General features: G+C 44.8%; 1 protein-coding gene across 1 annotated transcript in view; it reads left to right on the top strand.

Annotated features, from left to right (window-relative positions):
* The window catches only part of EVC (EvC ciliary complex subunit 1), a 107911-nt gene that overhangs the window by 78345 nt on the left and 10369 nt on the right, over nucleotides 1–19197 (top strand). The window contains exon 13 of the mRNA XM_073648329.1: nucleotides 16496–16605. Coding sequence (XP_073504430.1) covers nucleotides 16496–16605 — 110 coding nt within the window. The remainder of the gene's footprint in view (nucleotides 1–16495; nucleotides 16606–19197) is intronic.

Genomic DNA, 19197 nt, shown 5'->3' with positions numbered 1-19197 from the left:
CCCTCTAGTGGAGGCTGCAGACTGTCAGCATGTTACCTTTCAAAGCAATATTTCTATGCAGCTGTTTTAATGACTCCCGCCTCATTTTTATGCTAATGGTATAATAATGATTATATAACCATGGTGAAGGGAGTTGAGCTTTATCTAGGCTTAGCCCTCATTTCCGAAGCTTTCTGGTTTGGGTTTGGTGTATCTGTAATCTACTTTTGTATTCATAAGCAATGAGTTAATTGTGCCCTATTTGTCGCCATCGTTCCCATGAACAGGTGGCTGTAGTAACACGCAAAGCTTAATAGGAATAAATAAACCCAAAATCTCCTGAGATATGGCTGCATGATAACCTGGGAATCATTCCTGCCACAAATAAATTGACATTTCCTTTGTTAATTTGTTCATTCATTTATATTCGTCAGGGGTGATTTGTTTTCCCGTTTGTGTTCCTGCTAAGAAGCGGATGACATTAATTCTCAGGTAGCGCCGGGCGTCACTGAGATGACAGGTGTTACTAGGCCGAGCGATCCAGACGCAATGTCTAATTAATGTGATTGTCGAGAGAGACGTAATTAATCCTGTCACTTAGTCTGCACAGTATTAGCAGTGACTTGACCTTTGACTAAATACGAATGTTAATGTTAAGTATGGGTCTTAATCCCGGAGAAGTTAGATTTGCTGTTTGTTATAACATGGTGTAAAAAGCTAAACCTAGCTAATGCTCTTACCAGGGATTCGGAGGTTCTTGTACAGCACCGTATCGGACCCTGCTATTAGGAGGCGAAAACTAGGTATTCCCATCTTCTACGGTAATTGCGTATTGCTAAGATCTATTTGGACGGGCTCCACAATCTGGGACCCCCACAGATCCTAGGAACTAGCGGGCTTGCTACAGTACCCTAAATAGCCAGGTATCATCACTTTGCAAGTGTAAGGTACCCAAGCGAGGTAGTCGTTGTCGAGCTGTCTCTTCAGCACCATGCAGACAAAGTGTGTCCCCATCTTGGTATGCTGCTGTGTAGGTGGTGTCTCCCACTTACTTCTGGCCTACAGGCCTCTTCTGACTCCAGAAATTCCTCCTCTGGAACTAGGGCAGCAATCATTTCAGAGGACACAGAGTTCATGAAAACAACCAGGACTTTACTTGGTACCTGGCAGTATGTACATCATTTACAGGCAGGTACAGGCCCAACTGGTTGTCCTCTTTCCCACAGGTACCGGATACAGCTTCAGCCCTGGTTCCCGATCTAGGTGAAGCATCCTTTCTGCTATTTTCCCTTGCCTTAGGGATTCTTCCTCACCATTGACAGTATACCTGAATCCCATCTCACTCCGCCTCTGAGAGGTTGAATCCTATATCTTCTTCTGCAGCCTCGCGGACAGAATGTGCCCCCAGGCCTCGACGTCTAGCTCGAGGTTCCCAGGCCGGCAAAGGGGACTCGTGCGGAGGAGTTCTCTGGCAATCCACTGCACAGGATTCTAGGCCCACGTTGTCCCTAGCAGCCCCTACCGAGAGCCTGCTGCTGGTGACTTGTCACTGTAATGCACCACATTGACTGAACTCGCTTCTTCCTGCTTCTGAAAACTACCCAGTATGGGTTAACTATGTGGGCTGTCCTCACACATAGTTAACTCTCACACTGTCTATATGTGTGCTATGTTACTGGCTGACTTCACCTTTCACCTACATTCTAGACAGTGACATCTTGTGGCCGTTTATTAATACTGCAGCCCACAGAGAAACATGACAGGATCAAAACATTATTCACATTCTATACCACAGCAGCATTGACGTCTTCAGGGGGAACATGGCAGCTGGTCATCTCCTTACACAAGAACATCTGATGGAACAGCTAAATCGAAGATGTGTCTCCTTCACTCATAGGATCAGTCGGGGTTCCACAGATTGGACCCCTACTGATCATCATAAACCCATTTTGCTTTTTGTACATCCAGCAGTCAGGCAGGAGACCAGCCTCATGAGGAAGACTAATTCACAGCAAGTTGGCCACAGCAACAGCCAAGATCAGAAATACTTACAATCAGGGATGTTTATTCCATTCAGCACCGATTGCATTGCTTTCAGATGGATGTGGATGTTATTGACAGCTACTTTTCTGTAGCAGTGGTAAGGATCAGAGATTATTCCGATCTAGGTGGCTCTCTTGTAACAAAATTGCTGCCCTGCCATTCTGTTTGCTGCAGTCAGCAATTGTACTATGATAGGTCACAAGGAGAAACATTACCCCTTAACGCACAGTCAGACGGCCATATAAATCTGATGGAAATTGGAATGCAGAGCTCGGACTGGCAGGTGACTCTCTCGACCGGAGTGTGACAGCTGCATAGAATTACATGAAGCTGTCACTCTCAGGTCAGAAGAGCCGCCAGCCAGTCCGAACATTGTGTTCAGATCTCTGTCCGATTTATACGGCCGTCTGACTGTGCCCTAAGAACCCAGTCAGAGGTCTGATATACAGCCAAATCAGATCTCATGCTTTGCACTGATTAGGGGCGACACCCTGAAACACGTCTGCAAATTGAGATTCTGGTTTGGCTTTTATCCCAAGTCATATGGCTAGGCTCATTAAAGGGTCAATACTTGACTTTTTAGATTGTTACTTCCGGTAGGTGGCACTAGAGTTCAAATTTTCTTCCTTTCTGAAGTCGTAAGACTATGGACATGTATGTCGTATTCCTCAAACAGTACAGCAGACTGAATAGAGTCTAAAAGTGAGGGATAGACTGCTTCCATTGTGATCCCTGACTCTCTTCATGCATCCTTTACATAGATCCTTGTAATATGGCACATTTCACCGTCATTGGTTATGATAACATCTCCCTGTGCTATGACTTGCATCTTAATCATGGCATGAAGAAAAAGCAATTACCCGGGCAATATTACAGTTAACCGCCTACAATGAAAAGGCTTTGCATAATCTGCCGCATTGCAAATAGACTTTCGCAGTCAGGTCCCACATTGTATTCCATAAAGATGTATTTTATTCAGGAGATGAATGATGCATAAGGATGCGGTGTGACTGGTCCAGCGCACATTATACCACCGCACATGGAATACCAAAATCTTTTGTTTATTTTCCTGGATTCTCTCCATGTTCCCTGTTGTTGATCATTTACTTGATCTTGCAGTTCTATAGCATTGGCTTTTTTTCTTATGTTTTCATAGTTCCTACACACCTACCTGCTGAATTTTTATTGGACATTATATGTTGAGCAATATACTTTAAGGTGATCGAAATCTCGTCGTGACGTGCAAGTAATTATTGGCAGCGCTTTTTAGGATAATGTGTGAAATAAAAAATACAGAGGAAAAAGAAAATACGTATTTTTCAAAAATAGAAGCGCAACAATAAAATAAATAAAGTAATGAAAATATCAAATATTATTGCACAATATATTTAAAATTCATACATAGTCAAAAGGGACATTATACATGTTTTAAAGAAACCTACACCTGTCTGTTACAATTATTTTTATATATGGAATATATGATTTTTTTTATCAGGGCGGGGGTAGCATTTTTTTTGCTATTTATACTTATTTTTTTCTTATTTTGTCTTTATTTTTATTGATCGCACACATTGTGTCCCCCATATGGTCATATAAAACGTTAAATTATATTTCAACATTAAAATATACTTTTTTTTTTTAATGCCGATTTCCCATTTAACCTGGGCCGGTATAATATCCCTAGTTACAGGGCAAATTCCGCCTCCTCACTGTAAATCTTATCTGAGTTTGCTGAGTATCTCGGCAGCTCTTGAACTTTTCCAGCACTCAGCAGAGTGCATCTGCCCTGACAGCCGGCCCTATTTTCCTGCTGCTGCTGACTCAGCTAGGATGTCCTTGGATGCTTGGATGTTTTAAGATTTCCAAAAGTAGTTAAAGAGAAGCGATCATTAGAAATATTACCTATTGTTTAAATCAGGTTTTTGATTTAAGAGTATTTAAAAAAAAAAACATGACAATGTATTTTTTTTTTACATGTAACAAGCTGATGTAAAAATAAAATACATACATTTTAACATTTTTACACTGGCCACTGAGGCTTATTTAGACTCTAACTTCCTATTGTTTCAGGAAACAACACATGTACATAGCTACAATGGTCAGATCCTGTCACGGGTGTGTCAGAGGTGAAAGACAGTCGCCCTGCAGTTGGTTGCAGGAGATCTCTACGTTTGGCATTACAGACATCTTCTTAGAGGCTGGCTATCTCTAGGACCCAGCGGCTACCTCCCTCTGGCTAATTAGAGGTGGTGAGTTCCCCTTCAATGAACGTCTTCAAACAGAGGCTGGACAGACATCTGTCTGAGATGATTTAGTGAATCCTGCTTTGAGCAGAGGGTTGGACCAGATGACCCAGGAGGTCCCCTCCAACTCTACCATTCCATGATTAATTAGCTCCCTGGCCTGAGTGTATAAATACCTGGTGTGTCTGAGAGGGAGGTACCGGCGATATTCATTACTACTTGTGAGGCTTTAGCAAGAGCAGTACTTCGTCCCCTGTGGAGTTTGAGGCTATGTGCGCATTTGGCTGGAGTCGTCTAAAGCTAAGGATTTCCCCCCGTTTGTCTACCCTTGTTGTCTATAGAGTTTAGTGGAGATCGACTAGTGCTCATCTCCTCCCTTCCCTAGCCTTAGCCATACACCACTGAAAGTCAGGGCGAGGCACGTGTGCAGCGATTGCTGAGGAGGCAATATAGGGACGGTAGTTGAGACAGGGCGACACTAGACCAGACTACGAGGTCTCCATTTCCCCCTTTCCCTAGTGTCTGGGCTCCTTTTCTCCCTTTCCCTCTGTGTTGCACTAAGTCTTTCGCATACCCTGCGTGACAGATCCATTTTGTATTTAAAGGGAACCTGTCACGTCCTAGTTACTATCGTCACTGCCCCCATTGGTTTGTTAGTGATGCAATATGCATTGCTAACAAGCTGTTTTCATGAAATTCGGTGATAGTATAATTATTTTATAACGTTTTATATACTTTGTCCTACCTGCTCATATTCAGTCATAGGGGTGTGATTCTCAGATTCACTCATGGGTGGGTGCCACATTCAGTCACTGCTGGCGCCGCCCATGACATTTGAATACTGCTCCTGGCAAGCGGGCGCAAGCGCATTTCCACACGTCGGGCCGCTGAGGCTGTGTGATTACCAGCTTCAGTGCGCACGCGCTGTGACCTGTGGCTCTCAGCACGTGCGCAGTCAGTGTATCTTGCGGTCACCGCTGCAGTGTCACTGCTCATGCGGTGACCGCAAGATACATTGACCGCGCATGCGCCGGGAGCCATAGGTCACAGCGCGTGAGCACTGAAGCTGGTAATCACACAGCCTCAGTGCGCATGCGCCGGACCAGCAGCCCGACGTGTGCAAATGCGCATGCATCCCACAAACATAGCGCTTACCAGGAGCAGTATTGAAATGTCCTGGGCGGCGCCAGCACTGACTGGATGCGGTGCTGCCCATGAGTGAATCTGAGAATCACACCCCTATGACTGAATACGAGCAGGTAAGACAAAGTACATTAAAACATTATAAAATCATTATACTACCACTGATTTTCATGAAAACAGCTTGTTAGTGATACATATTGCACCACTAACAAATCAATGGGGGCAGTGATGATAGTAACTAGGACGTGACAGGTTCCCTTTAAGTGTCTAACCAGCGTGTGTAAAAGTCATTGTGAAGAGAGGAAGAGCAGGGTTCGCTATGATATCACCTATTGTGATTGGTGGATCCTGTGATATTAGCTATTTATAGACGCCTATCTCAAGTCTTCCTGAAGGGAAAGGAAGTAGGAGTCTAAATAAGCCCTAGTGGCCAGTATGAACATTGAAAAATTAAAAAAATTTTTTTTAATAAAGATCGGAATGTGAAAAAAAAAATTCACAAAATTTGAAAAATACATATACAGTAACTCAAGGATTTAAACAATACATAATTTAGTGATATCTTCCCTTTTAATTTGGCTAACTAAAGTAGACCTGTCTGCAGATTTCATAATACAAACAATATAAAATATTAAAACTATCTGTTAGACCTCATGATACTGGTATACATACTTTGAAAATTCTTGTCAGTATGGTTTTATTATTCTGATGTTAAAGGGGCATAATCCTGATGTTAAATGCCCAAGTCCCCCAAGTAAAATAAAAAAGCTTAAGCCCCCCTGCCGCACCGATGCTTTCCCAGAGGTGTCAGTGCCAAGTCTCCTGGCGCTCATGTAACATTGTTGACATGTGAGCGCTGCATCCAATCTGAGGCCACTCACCAGCTGTGTCTAAGTGGATGTCTGTTTTGACGGATTATTGATGAGTTGTAGCTGATCAGCAGCAGCTGATTGACTGCAGCGCTCATGTGATATAACAAAGTCATGTAACTGCCGGGAGGCTCGTCGCCAACATCGCTCGAATGACAGCGGCATTTAACGCGCGCTTCCGGGTTGCGCGTCATAAGCCCCGCCCATCGGCGACCCCGTCACGTGATCGCGGGTCGCCGATGGGCGTGCATGACAACCCAGGGTCTGCAGCAGACGCCTGTGGTTGTCCTGATCTGGTTGCTATGAGCACCACCTAGTGGTCGGCGCTCATAGCACAGGACCATTTCTGCTGCATACAGGGGACCTGCTGGTCCCCTGTATGTAGCAGAGCCGATCAGACAACTGCTGCTTCTAGTCTCCTATGGAGACTATTGAAGCATGCAGTAAGTGAAAAAAAAAAGTTTTTAAAAAAATCCAAAAAATATAAAAGTTTAAATCACCCCCCTTTTGCCCCATTCAAAATAAAATAATAAAAAATAAACCCCACATACACATATTTGGTATCGCCGCGTTCAGAATCGCCCGATCTATCAATATAAAAAAAGAATTAATCCGATCGGTAAACGGCGTAACGAGAAAAAAATTCTAAACGCCAGAATTACGATTTTTGGTCGCCGCAAAATTGCAATAAAATGCAATAACGGTCGATCAAAACATCGGAACTACCCCAAAATGTTATCAATTAAAACGTCAGCCCGACGCGCAAAAAATAAGCCCTCACCCAGCCCCAGATCACGAAAAATGGAGACGCTACAGGTCTCGGAAAATGGCTCTATTTTTTTATTTTTTTTTTTACCAAATTTTGGAATTTTTTTTCACCACTTAAATATAAAAGAACCTATACATGTTTGGTGTCTATGAACTCGTAATGACCTGTAGAATAAGAATGGCAGGTCAGTTTTAGCATTCAGTTTACGTGGTAAAAAAAATAAATAAAAAAACTGTGGTATTGCACTTTTTTTGCAATTTTACCGCACTTGGAATTTTTTTTCCCGTTTTCCCGTACATGATATGGTAAAACTAGTAATGACGTTGGAAAGTACAACTCATCCCGCAAAAAATAAGCCCTCACATGGCCATATTGACCAAACAATAGAAACGCTATGGCTCTGGGAACAAGGGGAGCAAAAATCGAAAAAGCAAAAACGACAAAACCCAAGTTTGCGAAGGGGTTAAAATAAGCATTTTTTTAAGTAAATTTTTTTTTAATATCAAGCAGGAAAACTCGCAAAAAGGATTATAAAGCCATTCTAATATGAATTTTCTAAGTAAATTCAGCAGCCTCATCAAGTATAAGAGGGCTACTTAATAATGTATCCAATTTGAATTGTGAAATCCAATGATAGATCTGCTTTAATGTTACACAAGCAGCTTTCCATCATAAAATTAACATGACACTTTAATTTTCTACAGTCAATAATTGGTGTTAGTTGTGTGTTTCTTAAAACAGAAAACATAAAATAAGTTTAAAACTTAAAAGAAGAAAACAGTCGTATACAAATCATGTAGAAAACACAAGTTAATTTCCTAATTAATTCTTCAATTTGTGGCTGATGTATTGCTTCATTACAAGGTGTGGCTTGATGTTCATGGTCTTCTATAGAAGATAGAGCAGTGGGAGAGTTGCCTTGCAGACAGAGACAAGTCTAAGCAGTGGGGAAGGATTTGTGCTGTAGCTAGTTGCCTTGCAGCCAGAGACAGATCTAAGCAGTGGGGGAGGACTAATGTTGTAACCAATTGCCTTGCAGTTAGAGACAGATCTAAGCAGTGAGGGAGGACTAATGCTGTAGCTAGTTACCTTGCAGTCAGAGACAGGTCTAATCAGTGAGTGGAGAGCACCTGCTGTAATTCTTTGCCTTGCAGCCAAAGATAGGTCTAAGCAATGGAGAAAGACTCCTGCTGAAGCTGGTTGCCTTGCAGGCAGATGAGTCTAAGCAGTGATGGAGGACTCCTGCTGTAGCTAGTTGCCTTCCAGCCAGAGACAGGTCTAAGCAGTGAGGGAGGGCTCTTGCTGTAGCTAGTTGCCTTGCAGCCAGAGACAGGTCTAAGCCGTGAGGGACGGCTCTTGCTGTAGCTAATTGCCTTGCAGTCAGAGACAGGTCTAAGCAATGGGGGAGGACACCTGCTCTAGATAGTTGCCTTGTAGCCAGAGACAGGTCTAAGCAATGGGGGAAGACACCTGCTTTAGCTAGTTGCCTTGCAGCCTGAGACATGTCTAAGCAATGGGGAAGGGCTCTTGCTGTAGCTAGTTGCCTTGCATGACAAAGCAGACAGAAGCATTCCTAGCTTAACAATTTTACCTTAAATGGGTATTCCCTTCTTATACCCATATATTACTATACTCATATATTGGTATAAAAAATGTAATCATTATTAGTTATTGCTGCAGAAAAGGATGTGATAGGACTAAGGCTCCAGATCAGATGAAAGAGGAAAAAGTATTAGCAGTATTTACAGTTCAGACCAAAAGTTTGGACACACCTTCTCATTTAAAGATTTTTCTGTATTTTCATGACTATGAAAATTGTACATTCACACTGAAGGCATCAAAACTATGAATTAACACATGTGGAATTATATACTTAACAAAAGAGTGTGAAACAACTGAAAATATGTCTTATATTCTAGGTTCTTCAAAGTAGCCACCTTTTGCTTTAATGACTGATTTGCACACTCTTGGCATTCTCTTGATGAGCTTCAAGAGGTAGTCACCAGAAATGGTCTTCCAACAATCTTGAAGGAGTTCCCAGAGATGCTTAGCACTTGTTGGCCCTTTTGCCTTCACTCTGCGGTCCAGCTCACCCCAAACCATCTTGATTGGGTTCAGGTCTGGTGACTGTGGAGGCCAGGTCATCTGGCGTAGCACCCCATCACTCTCCTGTTTGGTCAAATAGCGCTTACACAGCCTGGAGGTGTGTTTGGGGTCATTGTCCTGTTGAAAAATAAATGATGGTCCAACTAAACGCAAACCAGATGGAATAGCATGCCGCTGCAAAATGCTGTGGTAGCCATGCTGGTTCAGTATGCCTTCAATTTTGAATAAATCCCCAACAGTGTCACCAGCAAAGCACCCCCACACCATCACACCTCCTCCTCCATGCTTCACGGTGGGAACCAGGCATGTAGAGTCCATCCGTTCACCTTTTCTGCGTCGCACAAAGACACCGTGGTTGGAACCAAAGATCTCAAATTTGGACTCATCAGACCAAAGCACAGATTTCCACTGGTCTAATGTCCATTCCTTGTGTTCTTTAGCCCAAACAAGTCTCTTCTGCTTGTTGCCTGTCCTTGGCAGTGGTTTCCTAGCAGCTATTTTACCATGAAGGCCTGCTGCACAAAGTCTCCTCTTAACAGTTGTTGAAGAGATGTGTCTGCTGCTAGAACTCTGTGTGGCATTGACCTGGTCTCTGATCTGAGCTGCTGTTAACCTGAGATTTCTGAGGCTGGTGACTCAGATAAACTTATCCTCAGAAGCAGAGGTGACTCTTGGTCTTCCTTTCCTGGGGCCTTCCTCATGTGAGCCAGTTTCTTTGTAGCGCTTGATGGTTTTTGCAACTGCACTTGGGGACACTTTCAAAGTTTTCCCAATTTTTCGCACTGAATGACCTTCATTTCTTAAAGTAATGATGGCCACTCGTTTTTTTTCACTTAGCTGCTTTTTTCTTGCCATAATACACATTCTAACAGTCTATTCAGTAGGACTATCAGCTGTGCATCCACCAGACTTCTGCACAACACAACAGATGGTCCCAACCCCATTTATAAGGCAAGAAATCCCACTTATTAAACCTGTCAGGGCACACCTGTGAAGTGAAAACCATTTCCGGTGACTACCTCTTGAAGCTCATCAAGAGAATGCCAAGAGTGTGCAAAGCAGTCATCAAAGCAAAAGGTGGCTACTTTGAAGAACCTAGAATAGAAGACATATTTTCAGTTGTTTCACACTTTAAGTATATAATTCCACATGTGTTAATTCATAGTTTTGATGCCTTCAGTGTGAATGTACAATTTTCATAGTCATGAAAATACAGAAAAATCTTTAAATGAGAAGCTGTGTCCAAACTTTTGGTCTGTACTGTATATTACCAGATTTCATTATGCAAACTTAATATATTAGTAACTATATATCTTTTACCTGATGGAGCACTTACTTTTAGAATCCATGTTGAAATGCATGTCTAATTCTTTTCAAAAGCTTTCCCATCTGAAATTAAAATGAGCATTTTTAGGGGGCCTGGATAAAATGTTTATCTTAATTTCAGGATTATAAAGTGTAAGGTTGCGCTACTTATTATCCTGGGGGATACTCGCTTCGCTGCGTCAATCAACTCACATATGATCAGCTTTCCGTTTTCCAACAATGCTCAGCAGTTTATTACACATCATAAACAGCTTATTTCCGGGTCCAACTCCGTGACCCGCCGACACACTGATAAAGTCCACGAGCCCAAGTGGCAGACCGGCCCACTTGGCTCTTATTACAGCCTTCCGCAAGGTAGTACTAGACAATGTCCATGTAAATGTCCATAACGCAAGAGTATTTCCTTTTGCCGGCTTCAGCTGTAATAGTCCATTTCCTACACCACCACTGTGGCTTTACGGCTTCCCACACGTGGTCTCCAGCCGTTACTCCCGTCCAAGGCTTACTGGCATATTGCACATTTCATATCCAGGCTTCACCCTCCAGGACGCTTGTGTGGCACTCCGAGGCTTACTGGCATCCCCCCACACTTTCACACAGGGATCCAGGCTTCACCTCCACCGGAGTCCACCAGGCCTCTTGTGTGGCACTCCGAGGCTTACTGGCATCCCCCACACACTCACACAGAGGTCCAGGCTTCACCTCCACCGGAACACCACCAGGCCACTCCAGGCCTCACACGAGCGGTGTTCCCACCACACACAGGGAACAGCCTCATGCCTCTCACACGGTGCCCACACAGGAGCTCCCAACACACAGGAACTCCTACACACCGGAACACACCCCCACAGGAACACACAGGGTTTATATATACTGCAGCGCACACACACACACAGATAGGACCTTAACTGTGTGCATAAGGACCTGTGTGATGTCACTGTCATGTGACCAGTCAGTTAAAGGGGAAGGTACATGGTCCTTCAAACACACTGAACCATTAAAGGGATGTCTGCTACATCACATATTCCCCCCCTCTGTTCAAACTTGTGGGGTTGAACACATAATATACACAAACAGTCTATATCCCACAGTTCACACTGAGACCATGCACTTGACCCTTGCGTTGTCCAGCCCCTGGAACATTAGTCATTGACATTAGCCCACTCCTTAGGGACCTACCATCTGTCAATGTCATCGACTCCGTCAAGTCACATTTCCGGGTCGTAAACTTGTCAGACTTTCCCCGCTCCCAGCGGCACCCCCGCTCTCAGCGGTCAGTCGTAACCTTGTCAGGTCTCCCCCGCTCCCAGCGGTCAGTCGAAACCCTACCAGGTCTCCCCTCTCCCAGCGGTCAATACAACAGTGTGACTCTACATAGTTCCGTCCTCTATTGGGTCGATTGTATGGGCCACTCAACCCTGAGTCACTGGAGGTCTCACTACCTCCAAACCCACTCCCAGGACATCTTGAAAGGTCCCTAACCTCAGCTGCTCTGATATTTAGGGAGCCCTTTCTCTGTCTGGTCTCACACTTTCTAGACGGCTGCCATCTTCTGCTGCTCAGATGATGCTGTCTATTTACTCGCAGTCTAGCGAGATTCAACTTTTCCACCTCTCGCAGGTAGGTCACTCGGTACTCCACCAGCATGCTCATATCTGCAAGACTTTCTTCCGTTCCTACAGCGTAGAACGACACCATGCCGTCTTCATCCGGCATCCAGTCCCGACGATCACGTGGACTGCTTACTTTTACCACACCAGACTTTTTCACCATCATCTGCATGGCTCGGCCATTTCTCCCAATGAGCTCTCTCACCAGAACATGAGGCACCCGGATGACCTCTTCTCGCGGACTGTGAGCCTTTCTCATCAGCTCCAGTTGTCTAGCGGCTTGCTCCGTCTTCAACCGGAGAAACCGCTTCGTGCGAATACATCGCCAATGTATGTCACTCAGGATCACCACCCTCTTCACTGTGACTTCATTCGTGGACAGGACCACCAGCTGTCTAGCCTCTGAGGTCAAGTACACCTTACAGGCTCCCACGGCCTTCTTAAACTCTTCATGCACGAACTCACGGGTGCATTCTTCCCTCAAGTCCTCGGGTACATCTACGAGGCACTTGTACCGAGACGTTTCAGTCTCACCAGTGGTCCAGACGATCAACCAGCTCAGGTTTCAGGGACAACTGACTTCCAGCTTCTTCACCCTGGATGCTTCCCCTGAGCTGACTCACAGCTACAACTTCCCAACTTTTCGTCTTGACCACCTCCACTTCACCTTTATCTTCCAACACCATACTCTTAGCTCTCCTCAGGTCCACCTTCTCATGGTCTAAGGGAGGAAGTGCAACTTGTTTGCCTTTTCCCTTCTCCAAGGAGACCTCGTTCACCACGTGACACTTTGCTAGGCGACCTTTGAGCTCTAAAACTTCTCCTTCCAGCTCAGTTACTCGCCTCTCAGCAGTCCATCTCTGAAGCTCTTCCTGCTTCAACTGCTCTTCCAGCAGCAGAGCTCTCTCAGACCTCTCCGTCTCCAATGCGCCCACTCGGCTCTCAATAGCCAGTCTCTCACGCTTCTCTTGCGTCCACTGGGCTTGTAGCAACTCCTTGAGCTGCTTGATCTTGGCTCCGACATCCAACGAACCCTCCGAGCCCACATCACTCGAGGTGGTATCTGCTTCATACCTCCCATCACCAGCGGTCAACTTCTGGCCCTGGTCTGTGGCTTTTCCGATGGACTCCTCCATCTTCTCTCGCTCAGCTTCCATCTTGCTGACTGTTTCCTTAAGGTACGTCTCCGCCTTCTGGAGAGTATCACAGGACATCTGTAGCTCCTTCACCTGAGCTTCCAGATCTAGGGTCTTTCCCCGGAGATCATCATTCTCCTCACGGATATCTTGCAGAGTGGTCTCAACCACTTGGCGCTCTTGCTCTGCATCCGCCTTATCCTCCTCTAGTTTTTCCTTCACCTTGAGGAGATCCTCATAATCTCTCTCACTCTGTTGCAGTTCCCTACTGCGTTCACCACACTCCTTCTTGGAGTCACACAGCTCCTGGTTGAGCTGTTTGCGCAGTCATTCTAGGATTTGTTCACGTCCAGAAACACCATCCTGCCGCGCCTCCTTCTCAAGCTTCAACTGCAAAACCTCTTCCTTGATTTTGCGGCGGTCCTCCTTAATTGCGTGGAACATCTCCTTCCACTGGACAACTTCCTCGTTGCTCCCCTTTAGATCTCGCTGTAAGTTCTTCACAACCTGGTAGACCCTCTGCCTTTCAGACTGCAGGCTCCGCTGGTCTGAGGACACGTTCTCCAGGTCCGTCACCTCCTCTTCTGCCTCTGAAGGAGGATCCACACTTGAAACAATGGCACACACCATTACATTTTCTTTACTTTCACTTTCAGCAAAGAGTACAGGAGCAACCTTTTTGTGGCCTCTGCGCCGTCTACAACGAGAGGTGGACTCTCTCCCCTCGTCTAGCCCCTCCTGACTGACCTCTCCTTTTACTTCCGTAGTGTCACCGTCAGCTATGGGGTCTGTGTCACTTCCACTGGAGCTACCCCGTTATCAACGGTCACCTTGTCATTTTTAGGAGGTACCCACCCACAATCATCAACAATTTCCAGTTTTTTACACTCCACACTCTTGTGAAAATCCGCCCCTTTTTTAGACTCCGCCCCCTTTTTAACAACCACACCTGTAAGGGAATTTTTACAAAAAACATCAGCGACAGTCTTAGGACTCAGTTCACAAGATCTCTTACCACCTCCCCGGGCACTCTGGGACAACACAGGCACCCCCGGAGAGTCCATAGAATGGTCCACTGCCGCCATTCTATACGGTGCCCACAGCTCCTGCGGTTCCCGCACCATGTCCAGTAAGAGTTTCTCAAATACCTGCTCCGGTCCCAACCGGCCCTTCAAACGCTCAATAGCTCCAGACACCTCTGTTGCTTTGCTCACAGCCATCACGGTACACTGTTCACACTTGAACTTCACCGCTCTCCCCGAAAAAATTTTCGTGGCTCCGCCGAGCCACCGCAAAACAGGATTTGAGTGCGACGTCAATCTTCGCAACCCCGCCGAGTTGCAGCAAGATGCTTTGAACTTCGTGAGCCCCGTCGAGCCACAGCAAACCAGGTTTGAGTGCGACGACGACCTTCACAATCCCGCCGAGTTGCAGCAAGAGGCTTTGACCTTCGTGAGCCCCGCCGAGCCACAGCAAACCAGGTTTGAGTGCGACGACGACCTTCACAACCCCGCCGAGTTGCAGCCAGATGCTCCACCACACTCGTCGACCTGTACAGTTGCTCCCAGCAACCAGACTGCAATTGCCCCTAGTAACCAGACTGCAATTGCTCCCAGCAACCAGACTGCAGAGTGCCCCTAGCAACCAGACTGCAGCTGCCTGCACTCTCAAACCACAAGTAAGGCAGCGCTACTTATTATCCTCGGGGATACTCTCTTCGCTGCGTCAATCAACTCACATATGATCAGCTTTCCGTTTTCCAACAATGCTCAGCAGTTTATTACACATCATAAACAGCTTATTTCCGGGTCCAACTCCGTGACCCGCCGACACACTGATAAAGTCCACGAGCCCAAGTGGCAGACCGGCCCACTTGGCTCTTATTACAGCCTTCCGCAAGGTAGTACTAGACAATGTCCATGTAAATGTCCATAACGCAAGAGTATTACCTTTTGCCGGCTTCAGCTGTAATAGTCCATTTCCTACGCCACCACTGTGGCTTTACGGCTTCCCACACGTGGTCTCCAGCCGTTACTCCCGTCCAAGGCTTACTGGCATATTGCACATTTCATATCCAGGCTTCACCCTCCAGGACGCTTGTGTGGCACTCCGAGGCTTACTGGCATCCCCCCACACTTTCACACAGGGATCCAGGCTTCACCTCCACCGGAGTCTACCAGGCCTCTTGTGTGGCACTCCGAGGCTTACTGGCATCCCCCACACACTCACACAGGGGTCCAGGCTTCACCTCCACCGGAACACCACCAGGCCACTCCAGGCCTCACACGAGCGGTGTTCCCACCACACACAGGGAATAGCCTCGTGCCTCTCACACGGTGCCCACACAGGAGCTCCCAACACACAGGAACTCCTACACACCGGAACACACCCCCACAGGAGCACACAGGGTTTATATATACTGCAGCGCACACACACAGCTACAGATAGGACCTTAACTGTGTGCATAAGGACCTGTGTGATGTCACGGTCATGTGACCAGTCAGTTAAAAGGGAAGGTACATGGTCCTTCAAACACACTGAACCATTAAAGGGATGTCTGCTACATCACAAAAGTCATTTTGATTTTCAAAGTAAGCACATTGGCCTCATCAGATCTAAGATAGCTACTTAAAGAGAACCTTTCACAAAAGCAACATTTGAACACAGAAAAAATATAAGTGTGATTACTGACAGTTCCGGACAGGCAGTGGAGGCGAGGGGGCAGTACAGCAGAGCTGACAGTGCTATGCAAGGAGGGGCGCTGATAGAAGGTTTTGTAATGTTACAGCTAAACTCTGTTCCACTGCCAGTACCCTAGGCGTAAGTCATCTATGCTTTTTATTCATGCAGGAGAATAAACCAGGAGATCGGAGCTGTAGCATTACATTTCACACACTGAGAAACCTAACCTATGATTGGGGCGTGTTCTTTTTCAGCTATGTTGCTGCCTGCTTATGATTGGGCAACTTATACAGGGAGAAGAAGTACATGCCCCCCAGTGAAAACTCTCTGATAATACCCATTTGGACTTACCAAAAGTTAACTCATTAGGTGCCAAATACTTTGATTGCTAAGTGGAGAGGATATGGAAAAAAAACAAAAATGTTTTATTCCGCTCTGTAAGATTACATTTTGTGTCCATTTGGACATGTAACATTTGGTGAAAGATTCTGTAAATATGTCATTTGAAAGACTCAACTGTTTTTTATTTTATTTTACCATATTAACAAGCAATAAAGTATCTTTTGTATTCTTGATTCTTGAAATTTAGCTGTGGGCAAAGGAGCAAGTTCGATCATCTGCACTAGACAAATACGTCTGTGAGACACAGCAGCGGATCATTCAAGGGGTCCTAATCCGACTAAGTGGTCTCAGCGAGGAGTAAGTGAACAGAAATCCGATGATCATATTATATTATAGCACCTGGAGTTTTTTTTTAAATTGCTTTGTATTAGGCTGTTTAAAGGGAACCTGTCACCAGAAAAACTCTATCAACATGCAGATATGGGCTTAATCTGCAGATTAATAGTATTCTAATGCTGCCCGTGACTGAAACTGAATGCTGCTGGGGAGAATAAAGTTCATTTTCTCCCCCTCGTTCGGCTACGTGCAGGCACCGGCCAGCATTAACCTGCAGATTAACCCCATATCTGCAGGTTAATAGCATTTTTTTAAAGGTGACAGGTTCCCTTTAATTGCTCTCTATTATTACATCTATATTTTTTTATTTCACTGCACTTTGTTAAATTTTGATACATGTTGGAGCTCAATAATGCTTATATCCCATTTCTCTTCACATTTAACTATGTTTTTCTCAATATCTGAAATGAAATCAGAATAAACCTTTCCCGTTTTAGGTCAATTAGGATTACCATCATTTTTTATATTTGCCAAATGTCAGAATAATGAGAGAGAGAGAATGTTTTAAGGCATTTTTATTATTTACTGCAAAGTCAAAAGTTTACATACACTAAGAGTACTATGCCTTTAAACAATTTTGGACTGCCCATATGATGATGTCATGTGTTTGGAAGCTTCTGATAGTGTTTTTGGCAACATCTGAGTTACTAGATCCACACCTGTGAATGTATTTTAATGCACACCTGAAACACACTGCTTCTTTGTGTATCATCATGGGAAAGTCTAAAGAAATCAGCCAAGATATCAGGAAGAGAATTGTGGATAATGACCATCGTTACGTTTGGAGGAAAAAGGGAGAAGCTTGGAAGCCTAAAAACACCGTCCCAACTGTGAAACATGGGGGTGGCAGCATCATGTTGGGTTATTTTGCTGCAGGAGGGACTGGTGCACTTCACAACAATAGATGGCATCATGAGAAAAGAAGATTATGTGGCAATACTGAAGCAGAATCTCAAGACATCAGCCAGGAAGTTAAAGCTTGGGCGGAAATGGGTCTTCCAAATGGACAATGACACAAAGCATACTGCCAGAATGGTAATAAAGTGGCTTTAGGATAACAAAGTCAATGTTTTGGAGTGCCCATCACAAAGCCCTGATCTCAATCCTATTGAAAATGTATGGCCAAAGCTGAAAAGGCAAGTGCGAGCAAGGCTACCTACAAACCTGGATAAGTTACACCAGTTTTGTCAGGAGGAATGGGCCCATTCTCTCTCTCTCATTATTCTGGCTTTTGGCAAATATTAAAAATTATGGTAATCCTAATTGACCTAAAACGGGAAAGGTTTATTCTGATTTCATGTCAGATATTGAGAAAAACATGCATATGTGTCTTTTTATATAGTGTATGTAAACTTCTGGTTTTTCATAGGAGGGCGACTAAGGTAATAAAGGGAATGGAGGGACTAGAATACCCAGAGAGGTTGTCAAAATTAGGCCTATTTACGTTGGAAAAGAGAAGGCTTAGGGGAGACCTCATAAACATGTATAAATACATCAGGGGGCAGTACAGAGATCTCTCCCATGACCTGTTTATACCAAGGATGGTGACAAAGACGAGGGGGCACACGATGCGTCTGGAGGAAAGGAGGTTCCTGCACCAGCATAGAAGGGGATTCTTTACGGTCAGAGCCGTGAGACTCTGGAACTCTCTGGGAGAGGAAGTGGTGATGTCCAACTCACTTAATGAGTTCAAGAGAGGCCTGGACGCCTTTCTTGAGAACAATAAAATTACATCTTATGTTTAATGATAGTTAATTAATCCAGGGATTTAATCTGACTGCCAGATTGGAGTCGGGAAGTGAATTTTTCCTCAATGATTAAATTGGCCTATACCGCATGGGGTTTTTTTTGCCTTCCCCTGGATCAACGCTGCGGAATAGCTGCAGTGCACAAGAAATAGGCTGAACTGGATGGACGCTTGTCTTTTTTCGGCCTATGTAACTATGTAACTGTACTTGCACACACAGAAAAGGTCTGGCTTGGCTATTGAAATTTGCAGTCAGCTAGCCCCCTACACATACAGATAAGTTATGTGCCGACATTGGAAATGCTCCATTAGACGCAAACTATGAAAACAGCTGGAATAAGTGACCCATCAGCTATGCAAATGGAAGAAGAGAAGCCCCATTGATTATTAAGGAGGTCTGTTTGCTGTCCATTTTTTAGAAATGAAGAAAAAGTTCTGGATGCAGGACTTTTTGTCCATTCTTAAAAAAATAGATACCAAATAGACCCCATATTAATCAATAGGACCCCTCTGCTTCCTTCTGCATAACTGATGCAACAGAATACTTATTCCATCTGTCTTTTCCTTAAAGGAATGTCCTAACGAACATGTGACCAGAGCCTTACTGAAAAATGGTGGCATGCTCCATAGTCTGCTAAATTGAAGGTAGTCTTCTCTTGAAGCATTGTACCAATCCAGTCCCATCAAACAAATGTGTACCGTGGCCCCATAAACATTAAAAGGAATGCTCTGATGTATCGTGAGGGTAGGGGGGGTCATAAACATCAATTGGTAAAAGTTCTTGTTGTAGGATCTTTAGCAATTCT

The sequence above is a fragment of the Phyllobates terribilis genome, unplaced genomic scaffold (assembly GCF_046119375.1).
Source record: "Phyllobates terribilis strain yellow unplaced genomic scaffold, ASM4611937v1 Scaffold_1__5_contigs__length_1240528914, whole genome shotgun sequence".
NCBI classification, from domain to species: domain Eukaryota; kingdom Metazoa; phylum Chordata; class Amphibia; order Anura; family Dendrobatidae; genus Phyllobates; species Phyllobates terribilis.
The sequence above is the reverse complement of the archived record's forward strand: the minus strand, read 5'-3'. Positions and strand labels throughout refer to the sequence as shown.